The 17,831-nt window shown below is 38.7% G+C and overlaps 1 protein-coding gene across 2 annotated transcripts; it reads right to left on the bottom strand.

Annotated features, from left to right (window-relative positions):
• Positions 1-743: 743 nt before the first annotated feature.
• Positions 744-2,624, bottom strand: LOC126722132 (60S acidic ribosomal protein P2B-like). Of its 2 annotated transcripts, none has more exons than XM_050425287.1 (4): positions 2,462-2,624; positions 2,292-2,381; positions 1,130-1,362; positions 744-999 (listed from the first exon to the last, which is right to left on the bottom strand). In XM_050425287.1, exons 2-4 carry the CDS (start codon positions 2,377-2,379, stop codon positions 973-975), a joined length of 348 nt encoding a protein of 115 aa, XP_050281244.1. In that variant the 5' UTR covers positions 2,380-2,381; positions 2,462-2,624; the 3' UTR covers positions 744-972. The 2 variants fall into 2 exon arrangements, with proteins under 2 accessions (XP_050281244.1, XP_050281248.1); XM_050425291.1 differs by having other exon boundaries at positions 2,292-2,384; positions 2,462-2,620.
• Between the last annotated feature and the right edge of the window lie 15,207 nt (positions 2,625-17,831).

Raw genomic sequence — 17,831 nt, 5'->3', positions numbered from 1 at the left:
ACGTCTAAAAATTTAGTAGCACTATTGCCTCAATGCTTGCACAAATCCACTAACCAATTAGGCAATTCAACGATGGTAAGCATGGTGATGGCCACCAGCAGAGTCAGGACGTGCCTGAAGAGCTTTTAATTGAAATTCGAACGATATCCGGCCTTTGAAAAGTAACTTCGATGTCTAATATTATCCAAAGATGACAACTTGGATCACAAGACCATTTCAATTTCTTACAGCCAAGCCCGACCCGTGCACAGAAATTCAAGCGACTTTCACCTAAGCAACAGTAACTTGTAGCACATTTCATTAGCATCTCTTGGAGTTTCTAACATTTCATGTTCTAATCCCCCCACCTCCAATTATTGATGTACCAAAAAATAGTAAGATAAAACTAACACGAACAAACAAATGCAACACTAATCTTATTTGAAAGGCATTCCAACCCCGTACATGTTTAGCATAAGAGGCTAATCTTTATTTAAGAGGCATTTCAACTCTGTTCTTGTCAGGCATAAGAGACTAACAACAATCGTCTTTTGCATCCCGAACAAAAAGGCATACCTAACACGCCCAACAACTAATAATCAACCCGCAATAATGTGCAGCATAATTGTGCAACATAATCTCTGCTTAAAGAAGCATTCAGACAAAATGAAACCATTCACAGTTAATCAAATATCCTACACTTGCAGTTGCCACAAACTATAAGAACCTCAACAGCATTGAATTTAAGAGAACCATAACTCAAATGATGAAATCCAAAAATTTAGCAATTATAACTAAAATGTTTGACAGAAATCCAAAATTTAACAATTATAAAAGAAATGTCTCATATAACTTTGTTATCCAAGCCAAAAAAAATACCATAGCTCATCAACATCTAAAACCATACCCAACTACAGACAAAAACTAGTAACATTCTATCAAAAGCGCTAGATTAAAAGAGCCTTCATACACACAACCAGCCAGTCCAATCTCTTAGTCAAAGAGGCTGAAACCCATATCCTGCAGTAAAACAAACAAATTTTTAAGTTAGCAAAATAAACAAACCTCTTTACCAGTTTTTTTAAAATAAGACAAGACAGAAACAATTAAGGTTTTGCTCATTGTGATGAAGAATGTGATAAAATATTACGTCATCAGACTCCTCTTTCTCTTCCACTTTCTCCTCTTTCTTTGACTCGGCAGCAGCAGCTTCAGGGGCAGCTCCACCAGCACCGCCACCAGGTGCAGCAACAGCAATAGCGCCACCACCAGAAGGCACTGATGACAACTTCTCCCTACCAGCTGCAATCAGCTCTGTGATATCTTTTCCCTTGACTTCAGACAAGAGCAACTCAATTCTATCATCATCAGCTTCAGCCCCAACTGCAAGCCAAACAAAATTCATTTCCTTTAGCAAAACTTCAAAACCTTATCATCCAAATTGCAATACAACAAATAATCAGCTGCAAATCACTAAAACTACACAACAATAGTGTCCCAAATTTAATTCTCTGTTCTATGAAGCTTTTATGCGTACCCTTGTTGTACTGGTATGTACTTCAATCTTTCAATATACATCATAGAACAGAAAAACAAGCACTAGAAACCCGCTTTAATACAAAGCATATAATATTATCTCCATTTGCAAATATTTTACTTCGAATCAAAGCCATATTCATAAAACACAATTCCAATAAAATGTTAACCGACTTCATCTAAGATTATTTCCAACTCAGATAATTGGACTATATACACCCAATAGAGCATCCGAATTAAACAGGAAACAAATCCGGAAAAAGCCATTCATATCATATAATTATCTGACATATAAGCACAGCTCCCAATAGTTACAAATCAAATAAAACCATATTCATACAAATCTAAAGCAAAACAGTATAGCACTTCTCATATGAGCAGCAAAATCTTTCCATAATTATGCATCAACCAAATCATTGCACCGAAAAACTTATGACCCAAAGTAAAACACAAATTAAAACAGCTGAAATCTTGATATTTAACAAGAGGGAAAGCATTTAAAAGACCCTTAAAAGAAACTGTACCATTAGTAATTTCTTTATTTATTCACTCTCAGTAAATACTCTCATATGGAAAAAAAAAATGCAAATCAAACATTCATAAATACAAAAACCCGAAAACAGAATCATCATACTCATAAAATTACATAGCCATTAACCTAAACAAATACACATGTGAAACCTCAAATAACATTTCTATAAGAAACAAAAATGCAAACTATAACGAAAACAAATTGCTTGAAAATCGTTATAATTGAGAGAATCAGTCATACAAACCTGATCCGAGGATGTTCTTCAAGTCTTCAGCGGAAGGAGTTGTGTTGCCTCCCAACACGGCCAACAAGTATGCAGCGACAACCTTCATTTCTGCTAAATTAAACAAAAAAACCAACCTTAATCAATCAGTATCAAACTTATACAGAGAGAGAGAGAGAGAGAGGGAGTACTTGGATTTGAGACTTGGATGCGCAGAGGCCGCTTTGAGCTAATGGAGTTTTTGTGGAGACCTAGGGTTTATAGAAGAGGAAGCGTTGGGATTGGGTGGTAAGGAATATATATAGCTAGGGTTTGAGCTTATTGTGATGCAGACTGGTTTTGATTGAATCGTGTCCGTTCATTTCTATTTTACTTTTTTTTTAGCTCTGTTCCATTTATTGTCCCCCGTGATTTTTTTTTTTTTTTTTTTTTCTAGGGTTGAGATAAAAATTAAAAGAATAAGATACAAACAAAAAATATTGTCTTTTAAATCTGATACATAGAAGTGGTTTTAATGAGAATGACTGGATGAGCCCACAAACATCTAGCCACATGGAACAAAATTCAACTTCAATTTCAGACTTTAATTGAACAATTGAAAAGATAATTATGAACTAATTGTCACATAGATATAGACACATGACACAAAATTAGAGTTCTAATTTAGAATTACAATTTGAGTTTCTCTCTGCTTCACCTACTATTATATATATATATATATATATAGATATATAGATTATGGCTTTTTTAACTTTTCACATTTACCTTTTTATTTTTTTACTCTCTCATCTCTCACATCAAAGAGCGTTTGTATTAGACAATGCAAAACAAAAAATAAAAAATAAAATGTTCTATTGTACATATTTAAACCATAAACTCACCCACATCAGTCAAGCTAAAAGTTTGTAAATATTGTGAAATTGCTACAATAATTGTATAAATTTACATTTGCACTATTTGTTTTGCATTTTGTTTTTTATTCTTCCATTATGTATCTCAATAGTAAATGATAGTTATTGTATGTGAAAAAATACTAACAATTTAAAAAATTAAGAAAATTTGATATTTTAAATATAGTGTACAATAAGTAATCTAATTTGAAATAAAGTATTTTGAAAAGTAAATATGTAAAATATAAAAAGTAAGTTCTTATGTATAATTTTATGACTTTTTTAACTTTTCATATTTACATTTTTTACTTTTTCACTGTTATATAGGTTTTTTTTTAAATAACTATAAAAGCCAAACAATTTTGTAAGTTAGCAACGTTTCCAAACTATTTAAGAAACTAGCAACTCAAGTCTATTAAACTCAATTTCCTGTAGCAAATTAAGTTTAAGAGATTCGATTTCTGTGTGCTAGCAAATCTGAGGTGGACTAAAAAATCCACGTGGAACTCGAGTCTTTAAGACTTGATTTCCTATTCACCATCTTCTTCCTTCGTTCTTTTTCTCTTTTCTTTTTTTTTTTCTTTTCTCCATTTGCCATCCCACTCCCTTCTTCCAAGCCCCCAAAAACCTAAGACAGTTCTTCCTTCTTCATCTAAATCAATTTCTCAAAATCCCAAACCCAAATCACAATCTCAGTCGGAGCAAAAATCCAAACCCCCTATCTAATTCCATTTCTCAAAATCCCAAAAACTCATTTCTCAAAATCCCAAACCCAAATCATGATCTCAATTGGAGCAAAAATCCAAACCCAAAAATCACGATTTCGGCACCAGAGCGCCATGGGTTTGACGATCTCGACATCGGAGGAATATTTTCTGTTATGGGTTTGTGTTTTCAGTTCTTCCTTCTTCATCTAAATCCATTTCTCAAAATCTCAAACCCATTTCTTAAAATCCAAACCCATTTCTCAAAATCCCAAACCCAAATCACAATCTCAATCGGAGTAAAAACTGTTTTTTGTGGGGTTGTGGTTCGTGTTTTCTAGGTAAAAAGTGGTTCGTGTTTTCTGGGCAAAAAGTTATGGAGGGAACTCGAGTCTTAGAGACTCAAGTTCCACGTGGATTTTCTTAATCCACCTCAGCCACGCACCTCATGGGAATTGAGAATTTGAGACTCGATTTGCTACAGTGAAATCAAGTCTAACAGACTCAAGTTGTTACTTTCCTAAATAGTTTGGAAATATTGCTAACTAACAAAATTGTTTGGCTTTTATAGCTATTTAAAAAAATAAATAAACTATTATATATGTCAGAAAAGGTTTCTCTCTAACCCTTCAAAATCCTACTATATCTTTATATTTTGTGTAAATTTTAAAAATCCAATTGTTGAATTGCATGTTCTTATTATATTCTAACATATATCGGGAAAAAAAAAATTTAAGACATTATAAATTATGTTAAAGACATGTTTTAAGTATAAATTATATATATAATTAATTCAAAGAATAACCCATATATATTTATATACACATAGAATATGTTTGTAACGTTGTTTAACATATGTTATTTTCTTCCCTAACAAAATATATGTTACTTTTCTTACATTTAACAAAGTATTTGCATCAAATATATATATAACACTTTCTCAAACAAAAAAAAAAAAGTATATATATGAAACTAATAAATATTAATGTACCAAATAACATGTTAAATTAAATGAACCTATAATTTTTTTTTTTTAGTAAATAGTAATACTTATTAGAACATGCACGAAAATAGTAATATTAGTGTTTTAAACCGAATTTATAATACATTATATAATCGGAGTACAACTACAAAATGACCTAACCTTTGTAGTTGTAGACTAGGGTTATAAACAGCGGACATTATACACATACAACTAATATGGGATAAACATCCTTACTTTTTTTTTTTAATAAACAGTAATACTTATTAAAACACACACGGAAATAACAATATTAATACTTTAAACCGGGTTTATAATACATTACATAACCAGACTACAACTACAAAAGGGTCTAACCTTTGTAGTTATAGATTGGGGTTATAAACAGCGAACGCTAGACACACACAACCAATGTGGGATAAACATCCCTACTTTTTTTTATAGTAAACAATAATACTTATTAGAACACACACGAAAATAGTAATATTAGTATTTTAAATCGGGTTTATGATACATTACATAACTAGAGTACAAGTACAAAAGAGTTTAATCTTTGTAGTTATAGACTGGGGTTATAAACAGCGAACACTAGACACACACAACCAATATGAGATAAACATCCCGACTTTTTTTTTTTAGTAAACAACAATACTTATTAGAACACACACGAAAATAGTAATATTAGTGTTTTAAAACCAAGTTTATAATACATTACATAACCAGAGTACAACTACAAAATGACCAAACCTTTATCGTTGTAAATTAGGGTTATAAACAGCCGACATTAGACACATACAATCAATGTGGGATAAACATCCCTACTTTTTTTTTTTTTTAGTAAACAATAATACTTATTAGAACATATATGGAAATAACAATATTAATGTTTGAAGCCGGGTTTATAATACATTACATAACCAGAGTACAACTACAAAAGGGTCTAACCTTTGTAGTTGTAGACTAGAGTTATAAATAGCGAATAATAGACACGCACAACCAATGTGAGATAAACATCCCTACTTTTTTCTTTTTTTTAGTAAACAGTAATACTTATTATAACACATACGAAAATAGTAATATCAGTGTTTTAAATTGGATTTATAATACATTACATAACCAGAGTACAACTACAAAAAATCTAACCTTTATAGTTATAGATTGGGATTATAAACAATGAACCTATAATATGATAATAATAAATAATAAATAAAAACTTATATAGTGTATTACTATAAAACGATAACCTATAACGTGTTTTTAAAAAGAGATGCGTTTATTTTCTCAAAAAAGTGAAAAACTAATTTCTCTCCTTCTCTTCTTTTCATATGTTAGAGAAGACCCATTCCACCATCATGCTTCTCTCTCCTCTTCATCCTAGGAAACTCAGGATTTTCAATTCATTGTCTTTATTCTGAAACTAATTATGACGAGCCTAATTGCTTCATCAGAAAAGTTGTTCACGATTGAAAAATCACTCAAAAGACTTCAGAACTATGGCTCGAATTCGGATTCCTTAGCTAATTTATGTCGTTGTGAGCATCACAAGGCTCATCTACAAGATTAAAAATGCAAGATAGATAAGGTAAACAGCGTAATGAGCATGAATCCAATTACAAATGATGCATGAAAAGACTGATCAAACAAGAATTTAAAAATTGAAATTTTTTAAGTTTCAATCGGTCAAATATCGATCAAGCATTGACCAAGTCAAGCAAAGCCCACTTTTGATCCCATAGATGAGCCCTGTGACGCTAATGATGATAGAAACCAATCATGTATTCCAAATACATGCCATAACTTTGAAGTCTTAAGTATTTTTTTCGATTGTGAATTACTCTTCTAATGGTGTAATTAGGTGCATCATAATTAGTTCCAGAGTAAAGATGATGAATTGGAAATCTAGAAATTCATGGAATGAAGAGGAAAGAGAAGCATGAGGGTGGAATGGATCTTCTCTAATAGATGAAAAGAAGAGAAAGAGAGAGATCAGTTTTTCACTTTTTTGAAAAAATAACATGTATTTATAATAAAATAAAATAAAAACAAATTATAGGTTATTATTTTATAGTGCTACACTATATGAGTTTTTTTATTTATTTATTTTATCATTATCATACTATTAGTTCATTTATTTAACATGTTATTTGGTACATTAATTTTTATTAATGTTATATATATACTTGATGCAAGTACTTTGTTAAATGTAAGAAAAATAGCATGTCTTTTTAGGGAAAGAAAATAACATATTTTAAACCATGATACAAACATATTTTTTATGTATGTGTGTATGTATGTATATAAGTTATTCTTTGAATTTAATTTTTTATATATTTGTTGATTGATCCACCCAGTAGAATTTTTATGGCTCCACCATTGCATATACATATGTAATTTATACTTAAAACATGTCTTTAACTAATTTATGATGTCTTCTAAAAAAAACATAATTTACGATATACGTAAGGAGAAAGTTTAACGACAACAAACATAATTTACATGTTAAATTAAATGAACCTTTAATATGATAATTGATGAAACATGACTTCGTTAGTCGAGTTGAATGTGTCCAGATGGATCCAAGCTCTCATCTGGATACCTGTGTAAATGAAAAGACCGCTCCTTTCAAGGTGGTCACCGGTGCGGTGCCTGCCACAACGTCTCTGATGCCAAAGTCAGAACAGGAAAGTGCTTTGTAAAATAAAACAGAATAGCAGAATAACAATTATTGTCTTTCAGAGTATCTGTGTACCTTGTGTTGGCAATGTGAGGGCTTTATATATGTTGCCTTGGATTCTAGCCGTTGTGATTGATATTGTGATGTTAATGCCTTCCTTGGTAACGCCTTCTACCTAGTAATGGGGCTTTAATATGCTCTCAATGGTTTGTAAAGTTGATTTTGTAACCATCCGGGGCATTATTGGCTGCATTGAATGATCTGACTGCCTTCATCAGTGACATGGGTGTTTGTTAGGCTTGCCTCAGGGAATGGTCTCGTCTGTCTTACTGAGCCCGTTTGTAGTCAATTTCGTTAGTCCCATCAGCTGCCCCCGGATTCTGTGGTCGCTGTGACATGTCATGACAACCATAGAAGATAAAAGGTCTTTGGACCATAAGTGACTCTTGGGATTTCGCGTCGTATTAAATGCGTAGTGGTGGCGCCACACGCGTCGTGGCCACGTGGCGCGTGCTGATCGATGGGGGTTATTTGCATGACCCTTGGGTTTCCCGTTGTTTTTCAATTGTTTGGGCTTTAGTTTTTAAACTTTCATTTCCTTTCATTCCCCCCTTCACTTTTCCCAATTTCCTTAATCATTGCTCTAAGTTTCTTCTTTTCCGTTTGTTCTTGCGATTGTTTCGACCTTGCTTCGGCAACATCCTTTGAATTTTTTCCAATTGAGCTGCACCTTTTCAAGGTACATTTCTCTTTTTCCTCTTCCTCTATTTCCTTTTTTCTTCATAATTTGTTATAAGTTCCTGATTTTTCCTTTTTCTTTCCTTTGCTGTGGTTGTCTTTGTTTTCTGGCTTTTGGGATTTTAGTATTTACCTCTTTCTTCTGTGTTTTTCCTGGGTGTCCATGGTTAGTAGCTCTGAGGTTAGGATAGCTTGCCCCTCAGTTTCTTTCCTTTTTGTGCATTTGGGGGGGGGGGGGGTCTTTAGGCGTTTTCCCAAACCTTGAGGACTTTGTTTTTTAGGGTAACAGTTTGGGCGTTGCATTAGCTGAGTTGTGTCCTTTGCTTCGTCAATCTATTGATTGGTTTGAGGGTTTGGTGAGAGAGCAGGGGACGATGTCTGAGGTTAGATCCAGTGAGCTCGACACTGGGTTATCATCTAGCGATTACTCGGTGGAGGGAGATACTGTCGTTTCTACCCCTCGAGTGGTTAGGGCTTTTTACACCCTCAAGGACGTGTGTGGGCTGGATGCTGACACCGTGGGTAGATTTAGAGATAGGTTTCAATTTCCGGAGAGGGTTCATGTTTGTTGGCCCAATGACGAGGATAGGGCTTGCCACTTCTTCCCTGGTGAGGTATGCTTCTATGAGGCTGCCTTCACTTGTGGCCTTAAGTTCCCCGTCCACCCATTCATGATGGAGCTTTTAGATCATTTTGGCATTGCTCTCGGGCAACTTATGCCTAACTCATGGAGGATAGTGGTTAATTGTATGGAAATATGGTTGACCGTTAACAGGGACATGATTAAGGTGGGTGAACTTGTCTATCTGCATCGTTTGAAAGAGTCTAAAGAGTACGGGTATTATAAGTTAGTGCCCTAGGAGAGGAAAACAAGGATTGTCAAGGGTTTACCGTCATCCTTCAGGTATTGGAAATCAAGATTTTCCTTTACGTCCGGGGACGATTTTGAGACTCCCTCCAGCAGGGATTGGGGTGATATCCTAAGGTTGCTTCATCGGTAGGGAACCCCTACTTTAGGTGTGTCAGTATTTCTTCTCGTTGTTTCTAGTTTTGTTGCATTTGTTGTTACCGTCATTGACTCCTTTGCTTCTTGTTTTATGCAGTTAAGAGACGGCTTAAGCTCAAAAGCAGGCATAAGGAGCGTGTTGAGAAGGCAATAGAACACGCCCTGACAATCGAAAGTTGGGACAACCTGGTAGATCCGTGGGCCCTTGCCTTTTATAACCTTGGTCCTGACCCGTCTCCCTACATTCTGCGCGGTCTTGACATTGAAGAAAAAAAGAGTAAGTATTGAGTTTGTCAGTATTAAGCTCGCCAGTATTGATTCTCTTGTAAGCACTTGGATTTTTTTTTAACAAGTGTTTTCTTCTTGCAAAAATGACGACCAAGTTTAACAAGGATATGTATGCGAAGATGAGGTCCAACAAGGACGAGCCGCTGTCCAGCATTGGGAAGAAGGGAGTGCATGTAATGGGGAAAGGTTCGTCCGTTACTCCAGTTGCTTCTGCTACTCCCATCGTCTCCGGTGTTGAGACTGTGAGGACGGCCTCTCTAGCCACTTCGGTTGAAGAGATCCCTACTCTTTCATCAAAAAGGCCTCGCATATTGGGTAAGGAGAAGGAAAAAGCCGATTCTCGCTCGTCTACTGTTTGGGAGAAGGAAGGGCTGATGGTGACAGGGTGTACGAGGTCGTGACTACTGAGGACCAGAAGGCTTTAACCGGTGTGCCATTCAACGTGGTTGCGAATCAGCAGGTCCACAAGCTCGTCCAAGTAAACTGCTCGTGTGTCTTTTAGTCTTTTTTTCTTTCTCTTTGTATTGATGGCTTCAATTTTCTTTTCAAGTGTTGGGGGAGAGTCTCCATATTGCTTCTGAGTACCTCACTCAGGAGGCCAAGGTGGCGTCTCTAACATCTAAGATGGTGGCTTTGGAAGAGGAGAATTCTATGCTGAAGAAGAAGCTCATCAACTCCATGCACGAGGCCAACACCTTAAGGGAAAACGCCAAGACCTTGATTGACGATCTTCGAGCTGAGCGTTAGCTAACTCTGGAGAAGGACGATCAACTTCTAGCTGCCAAGGAGAAGCTCAAGACTATTGCTGCCAGGTCAATCGAGGATTTCCAACAAACTGACGAGTACAACACTGTACTCTTCAGTTGGTACTTTAAAGGCTTTGAGCTTCTAAAGAGGTACCTCGTCAATCATCCCACTAGAGTCAACCTGCAGAACCTGGATCTTGAAGTGGTGGACTAGGAGATGGCGATTGATGAGGCTGCCTAGTCTTCGACTCTTGAGGATGACGCCCCCGAGAAAGCTCCTGCTGATGACACCCCTGCTGGTGATGACGTTGCTGCTGACGCCCGAACCTAATACTTATGAATTTTCTTTTCTCTTTTTTCTTTGGGGTGCTCGTTATGTTTTGGGCTTTTGTAAATCTAATTTTAGAACAATTTCCTTTTAATTTATCTTGAAAACAATATTTTTAGCTCAGTGTTTATGGCCCTTTAGATGTGAAAAACGATGGTAACTGCCCGTTGTTTTGGGCTTTAATTAAATTTATGGCTGCGTACTTACTTGCATTTGTGATTGCATATTTATTGGTTCGTGATATGCTTGTGGTGTCTTACATCCGTTTGTACTTTGTACTTAGTAAAATTTTTAGTTGTGCCTTTCCTTTTTCTTCATCAACAATTTGCTTCTCATCTGCATAGGTTTTGCAACTTAGTTGATTTCCTGCAACTCGAGTTTCTTCAAGGGATCCCGTCGAGGGTTTTGGTGAACTAGTTGGGAGCTCAGATTCAGCCTGTGCTCTGTTCTGATTTGTTGCAAGGTTCTTGTCTCCTTTTTTTTTTACTTACTTATATCCTCTTTAAGACTTTGTCATGATTATAGCTTCGTCAGTAACATACATCCGTCAAGGCGGAATCTTGTTACTTTGCCAAAAAAAAATTGACTTACACCCATTTAAGGGATTTTGTCATTTTTATGGTTTCGTCAATAACTTACATCCGTCAAGGCAGAATCTTGTTACTTTGCCAAAAAAATTTGACTTACACCCATTTAAGGGATTTTGTCATTTTTATGACTTCGTCAGTAACTTACATCTGTCAAGGCAAAATCTTGTTACTTTGCAAAAAAAATTTGACTTACACCCATTTAAAGGATTTTGTCATTTTTATGGCTTCGTTAGTAACTTACATCTGTCAAGGCGGAATCTTGTTACTTTACCAAAAAATTTTGACTTACACCCATTTAAGGGATTTTGTCATTTTTATGGTTTTGTCAGTAACTTACATCCGTTAATCTTGTTACTTTGCCAAAAAATCTTTGACTTACACTCACTTAAGGGATTTTGTAATTTTTATGACTTCGTCAGTAACTTACATCCGTCAAGGTGGAATCTTGTTACTTAGACATTTTTGGTTTTACAGCTGACTAGACTTGTTTGCACAAAGACATTAGTTGAATAATTCTTTTATTAATTTTAGGAATGAATACATTTATTTGTTATATCTATTGGTGGTACTTCTTCAGGTGCTCAATGTTCCATGGTCGTGGGAGCTTTTGTCCGTCTAGGGTTTCTAGGTGATAGCTGTCTTGCCTGGAGTAGTGGACGACTCGATAAGGCCCTTCCCATGTGAGGCCAAGCTTTCCTTGGGCAGAGTCTCTAGTCGTTGTGGTAACCTTGCGCAGGACGAGGTCGCCTATGTCAAGTTGTCTGAGCTTTACCTTCTTGTTGTAGTATTTGGTCATCTTCTGCTGGTATTTCGTCATTTTGCCAGAAGCTTTGTCTCTTACTTCGTCCAAACAATCTAGGTTGATTCGTAGTTGATCGTCGTTGTATTCTTCATGTAGTACCTCTTGCCTGATGCTGGCTACTCCTACCTCTACCGGGATTACTGCTTCAATGCCATAGGTGAGTCTGATGGGGTTTCTCCAGTTGGTGTTCTTGCTATGGTCTTGTAGGCCCAAAAGACGTTGGGCAATTCTTCTGGCCAGGCACCATTCGTGTCGTCCAGCTTAGCTTTAATAATCTTAAGTAGTGTCTGATTTGTCACCTCCGTCTGTCCATTAGCTTGTGGATGCCCTAGGGATGAGAACTGGTTCTTAATGCCTAGGCTTGAACAGAAGTCTCTAAAGCCTTGGCTGTCGAATTGCCGCCCGTTGTTTGATATGATTGTCTTTGGAATCTCGAACCTGCAGATTATACTCTTCCACACGAAGCTCCAGATTCTTACTTCAGTGATGGTTGCTAATGCCTCTACTTCGACCCACTTTGTGAAGTAATCAATAGCAACTAGTAGGAGTTTTACCTGACCTTTACCTTGGGGCAGCGGGCCGACGATGTCGATTCCCTATTATGCGAATGGCCACAGGGATGCTATCGTCGTCAGTTTCCTTGCTAGAAGGCGCTGAACATTCCCGAACCTTTGGCACTTATCACACTTCTTGACGAGCTCTACTGCATCCACCTGCATAGTAGGCCAAAAATAACCTATTTGAATGACCTTGCTTACCAGGGATCTAAGGCCAGCATGGTCCCTATAAACTCCTTCATAGATCTCTTCCAAGATATACTTGGCTTCCTCTTCGTCGACACATTTCAAGTAAGGCATAGAGAAGCCTCTCTTGTATAAGATGTCATTCGTAAATCTGGCTACCCTCTTCTTAGGGATGGCAATGGGGTGGGGCGGGGCCGAAGGATGGGGTTTTCGCCCCCGCCCCGCATGGATTTTTCTTGCCCCATCCCCGCTCCGCCCTGCATGACGGGGAAAATTTCTTGCCCCATCCCCGCCCCTTAAGGCCCCACGAAGCCCCGCCCCACCACGTAAAACTTTATTTCTTGTTAATTTTCTCTACAACTATTACCATTTTTTCAAATAAAATGACATGTTTCAATAATAAAAATATACTTGAACCCAATAAATGTTATAAATTACTAAGTAGTGTGCATTATTTTTTTTGACTTTGAAGATAGAATTATATTGAAAAAAGGGACTGAAGCCCAAAAACTTACAAAAAGCGAGGATAGTAGTAGACAGCAGCCCTCCAAAAAATAGAATAAAATAAAGTAACAGATTGTGTCCAAACAAAGAAAAACTATAAGAAGTATTGGTTGTCTTTTTTTCCTACGCATGTTTAAAAACTAGCACACTCAGGTCCTCCCATTTTGTGACTATTTCATAGAGAATGGGACAAAGTCTCAAACCTGTACCTTATAAGTTATAACAGCCAAATGCCCACACACACACAATGACACAGACATAGACACAAATATTTAGAGTCTCAGACTCAGGCCTAAACCTGTACCGCATTAAAAAAAAATTATGTTCATGATGAAAAGTAAGTTGAGAAAGACGTATGAATCATGAATGAAATCAGTAATTCAATAGTATATAAATTTGTTTCTAATAAAGACAAAAGAAAACGTTAAAATTGGCACCTTATTTCCAACTTTGCTAGAGAGAAAAAGAGGTAGAGAGCCACATTAAGTAGAATAAAATAAGTTGATGATATTTTTGTTTAAATAGTAGGGTTTTAGAGTATGAAAAAATTACAATTTAATCCTTATTAATGCGGGGCGGGGTAGGGATGGGGCGGGGTAGGTCTAAAAAGTGTAAACCCATCCCCACCCCGCCTCGGGGTACGGGTCTAAAATCTCGCCCCATCCCCGCCCCACCACCTTTGTGGGGCGGGAAAAACCCGCACGGGGTGAAGCGAGGAGGGGCGGGTCAAAGCGGGGTGGGGCAAAATTGCCATCCCTACCTCTTCTTGATCTTCTTGGCCTCCTCGGCGTCCTGAGGGAGGCGCTCGTCTTGGAGGTAAGATACGATCGGTGTCATCCAGCTGTTTGTGCTCTGAATTGCAAATGTTGGGACTTCTTCGATGCTGGAGGCGCTTTTGGACCTCCATGTCTAACTCCATGCTTGTTGAGCCTTCTTCTGACGAGGCCATCTTTGCAATCTCGCCTGCTGCCATGTTCTGGCCTCTTGGGACCTGCACGAATTCCAATTTATCAAATTCCTGGGCTAGATGTTTCGTCAGCTTGAGGAATTTCTGCATTCTTTCCTCCTTTGCTTCATACTCTTCTTTTATCTGCCCTATTACTAATTTCGAATCGCTCTGGATGAGCAGGTTCTTAGCCCCGAGTGCCTTCCCAAGTCTCAGCTCTGTCAGTATTCCTTCGTATTCGGCCTCGTTATTGGTGGCTGGGAACTTTAGTCGAACTCTATACCTGAGCATTTCCCCGTCGGGGGTGACTATGATGATCCTTACTCCCCCTCTCTTTTGAGCTGACGAACCATCGATCTGGATCTTCCACCGTTTTGTCTCATTGGTGAGGTTGTCATCCTCTGAAAGGGTGAACTCGACAATGAAGTCCACCAGGGCTTGTGCTTTGATGGCTATTTTGGGGTGGTACTCGATGTCAAACTGGCTGAGTTCAATCACCCATTGAACCATTCTCCTAGCCGCCTTGGGTTTGTTCATGGATTTTTTGATAGGCTAATCCGTCATTACCAGGATGGGGTTCACCTGGAAGTATGGTCACAATTTGCGCGAGGCTACTATTAATGTGAACGCGATCTTTTCAATCCTTAGGTACTTAGCCTCAACCCCTTGAAAAGCCTGACTAATGTAGTAAATGGGGAGCTGATTATTATCTTCTTCTCGGATTAGGGCTGCACTTACGGCCGTAGCTAATACTGCCAGATACTGATATAAGTCTTCTCCTTGCTTAGACGGACTCAGGAGGGGTGGATTGCTCAAATAACATTTGAGTTCCTGAAATGCTGCCTCGCATTCATCAGTCCAGGCGAAAGCCTGTTTCAACGTTTTAAAGAAGGGCAAGCATTTGTCCGTCGCTTTAGAGACGAACCTATTGAGTGCCACGATCCTTTCTGTGAGCTTCTGGACTTCTTTAACAGTCTTGGGTGACGTCATGTCAAGGATGGCTTGTACCTTCTTCAGGTTCGCTTCTATTCCTCTCTAGGACACCATGAATCCCAAAAAATTTCCCGAGGCTACACCAAAAGCACACTTACTGGGGTTCATCTTCATCTAGTATTGTCTTAGTGTGGCGAACGTCTCCTTCAGATCGTCCAGATGTGTTAGTTCTTCCTTGCTCTTGACGAGCATGTCATCCACATGTACTTCCATGTTTCTTCCAATTTGTTTGCTGAACATTTTATTCACTAGCCTCTGGTAAGCTGCCCCTACATTTTTAATCCGAAGGGCATTATCTTATAGCAGTAAAGCCCTTTACTTATGATGAAAGCAGTTTTTTCCTGGTCTTCTTCAGCCATCTTTGTTTAGTTGTACCCCGAGAAAGCGTCCATGAACGTCAATAGTTTATGCTCGGCCGTAGAGTCTACTAGTTGGTCTATCCTCAGTAAGGGGAAACTGTCCTTTGGGTAGGCTTTATTCAAGTCCGTGAAGTCCATGTACATTCTCCATTTCCCGTTTGCCTTCTTCACTAAAACGACATTCGTGAGCCATTCTGATAATACTCTTCGCGTATGAAGCCTGCTGCCAGTAATTTGTTAACCTTGTCTGTAATGGCCTGGTTCCGTTTTGGGGCAAAGACTCGTCATTTCTGCTTGATGGGCTTCTTTTCGGGATTCACATTTAACTTGTGCTCGATAACCTTCGGCAATATGCCAGGCATGTCCTTATGGCTCCATGCAAAGACGTCAAGGTTTTCCTTAAGGAACTGAATAAGCATTGACCTCATCTCGGGACTCAATGTCGTTCCCATCCTTGTTGTCTTGGTTGTCTTTCCTTATACCAGCTTCACTTCTTTTAGGGCTTCTACTTTATCTTCTTCCTTTTCCTCGATCGTCCACATATGGTTTTCCTTGGCAGCCAATACGGCCTAGTAGCATTCTCTTGCCAGGACTTGATCTCCTCTTACCTCGCCTACACCGTTCTCTGTTGGAAACTTCACCTTTAGGCAATAGGTGGACGTGGCTGATTTCCATTTGTTGAGTGTGGGTCTCCTAATGATTACATTGTATGATAAGGAGCAATCCACCACTAAGAAGTCTAACTAACGGTCAACTGCTTCGGGTAGGTCCCCGCTGTCACCGTCAATGTCACTATACCCTTAGGGTATACCCTGTCTCCACTGAAGCTGACGAAGGGGGAGTCAAATGGGCACAGTCTTCCAGGATCTAGCTTTCAGCTGTTGAAAGGAGGGTAGGTAGATGATGTCTGTGGAGTTGCCATTGTCCACGAGGATTCTCTTGGTATTGAACCCTTCAATCGTGAGTGTTATAACCAAGGGGTCATTATGAGGCTGCTTCACCCCCTTTGTGTCTTCCTTGTTAAAGGACATATCCTGGTTCGTTCGTCTCTGCTTGAATGGGGGTACCATGTGGACGCTGTTCACCTGTCTCTGGCATGCTTTCTTGAGGGATCTGAATGACCCTCCTGTGAATGGCCCCTATGCGATCGTCGTTATTTCCCCAATCACATTCTGTGGGGGCTAGAATGGGTGATCCTCGTCCCTAGACGAGGACTCGTGCTGGCTTTTATTGCAGTCTCTGAACCTGCTGGGCTCCCCCTTCTTCACATACTTCTGCGATTTTTCTTTCCATAACAACTCCTTTGTCTGTTCTTTTGGGTCCTGGTAATCCTTTGTGTAGTGGCCATGATCTTTGTGGAACCGGCAATACTTGTTTTTGTCACGGACGTTGGGGGATGAATGCAACAGCCTTGGTCACTGGAGGTAGTGATCATCCTTAATCTGTGCCAAAATTTTATCAATAGGCATAACTAGAGGAGTGAATTTTACCATTTTGGGGGTTTTCTCTTCTTTCCTTTTACCCCCGTCGTTGATTCGTCGGTTCGACCGCTCCCTTTTCTGTCCTTTGTGATTGTCCTCCTTTCTTCCCTTATCTCCCGGCTTTTTTACATCCTTTATGACGGCTAAAGCATCTTCGGCGTTCATATACTTCTTTGTCTTCAGGAGCATCTCCGCCATCGTCTTAGGTGGATTCTTCGCAAGTGAAACCACAAAATCTCTAGATTTCAACCCTGCTATAAAGGTCGTCAACTGCACCATGTCGTCAGCTTCGTCTACCTCCAGAGTCTCCCGGGTGAATTGTTTCACGTATGACCTTAGGGTTTCTTTTTCCCCTTGTCTGATAGTGAGTAAATGGTCAGCTAGTCTCTTCGGGCGTTGTCCTCCAACGAAGTGGCGTAAAAAAGCATCGCTTAATTGCTTAAAACTTTCGACAGACGATTTTGGTAACTTTGTGAACCATTCCCTTGCAGCTCCCTTGAGAGTTGGGGGGAAGGAACGACACAGTATCTCGTCAGGAGGCTATTGGAGGCCCAGAGTCGTCTTGAAAGTGTTGAGGTGGTCTAGAGGGTCCTTAAGCCTGTCAAACGATTCAAGTTGAGGTAATCGGAATTTAGACGGCACAGGGCACTCCAAGACTGTCGTGGTGAACAGCAAATTTGTTGTCCTGACCATCCTATCCACACTCCGATCTGCCTGCCCTTTAATGGCCTTCCTCAGCTCGTCCATCTCTCTTCTCATCTCCCGGAGAAGGTCTGAGTGGGGTTCA

This window comes from Quercus robur, chromosome 1 (genome assembly GCF_932294415.1).
Source record: "Quercus robur chromosome 1, dhQueRobu3.1, whole genome shotgun sequence".
NCBI classification, from domain to species: Eukaryota; Viridiplantae; Streptophyta; class Magnoliopsida; order Fagales; family Fagaceae; genus Quercus; species Quercus robur.
The sequence above is the reverse complement of the archived record's forward strand: the minus strand, read 5'-3'. Positions and strand labels throughout refer to the sequence as shown.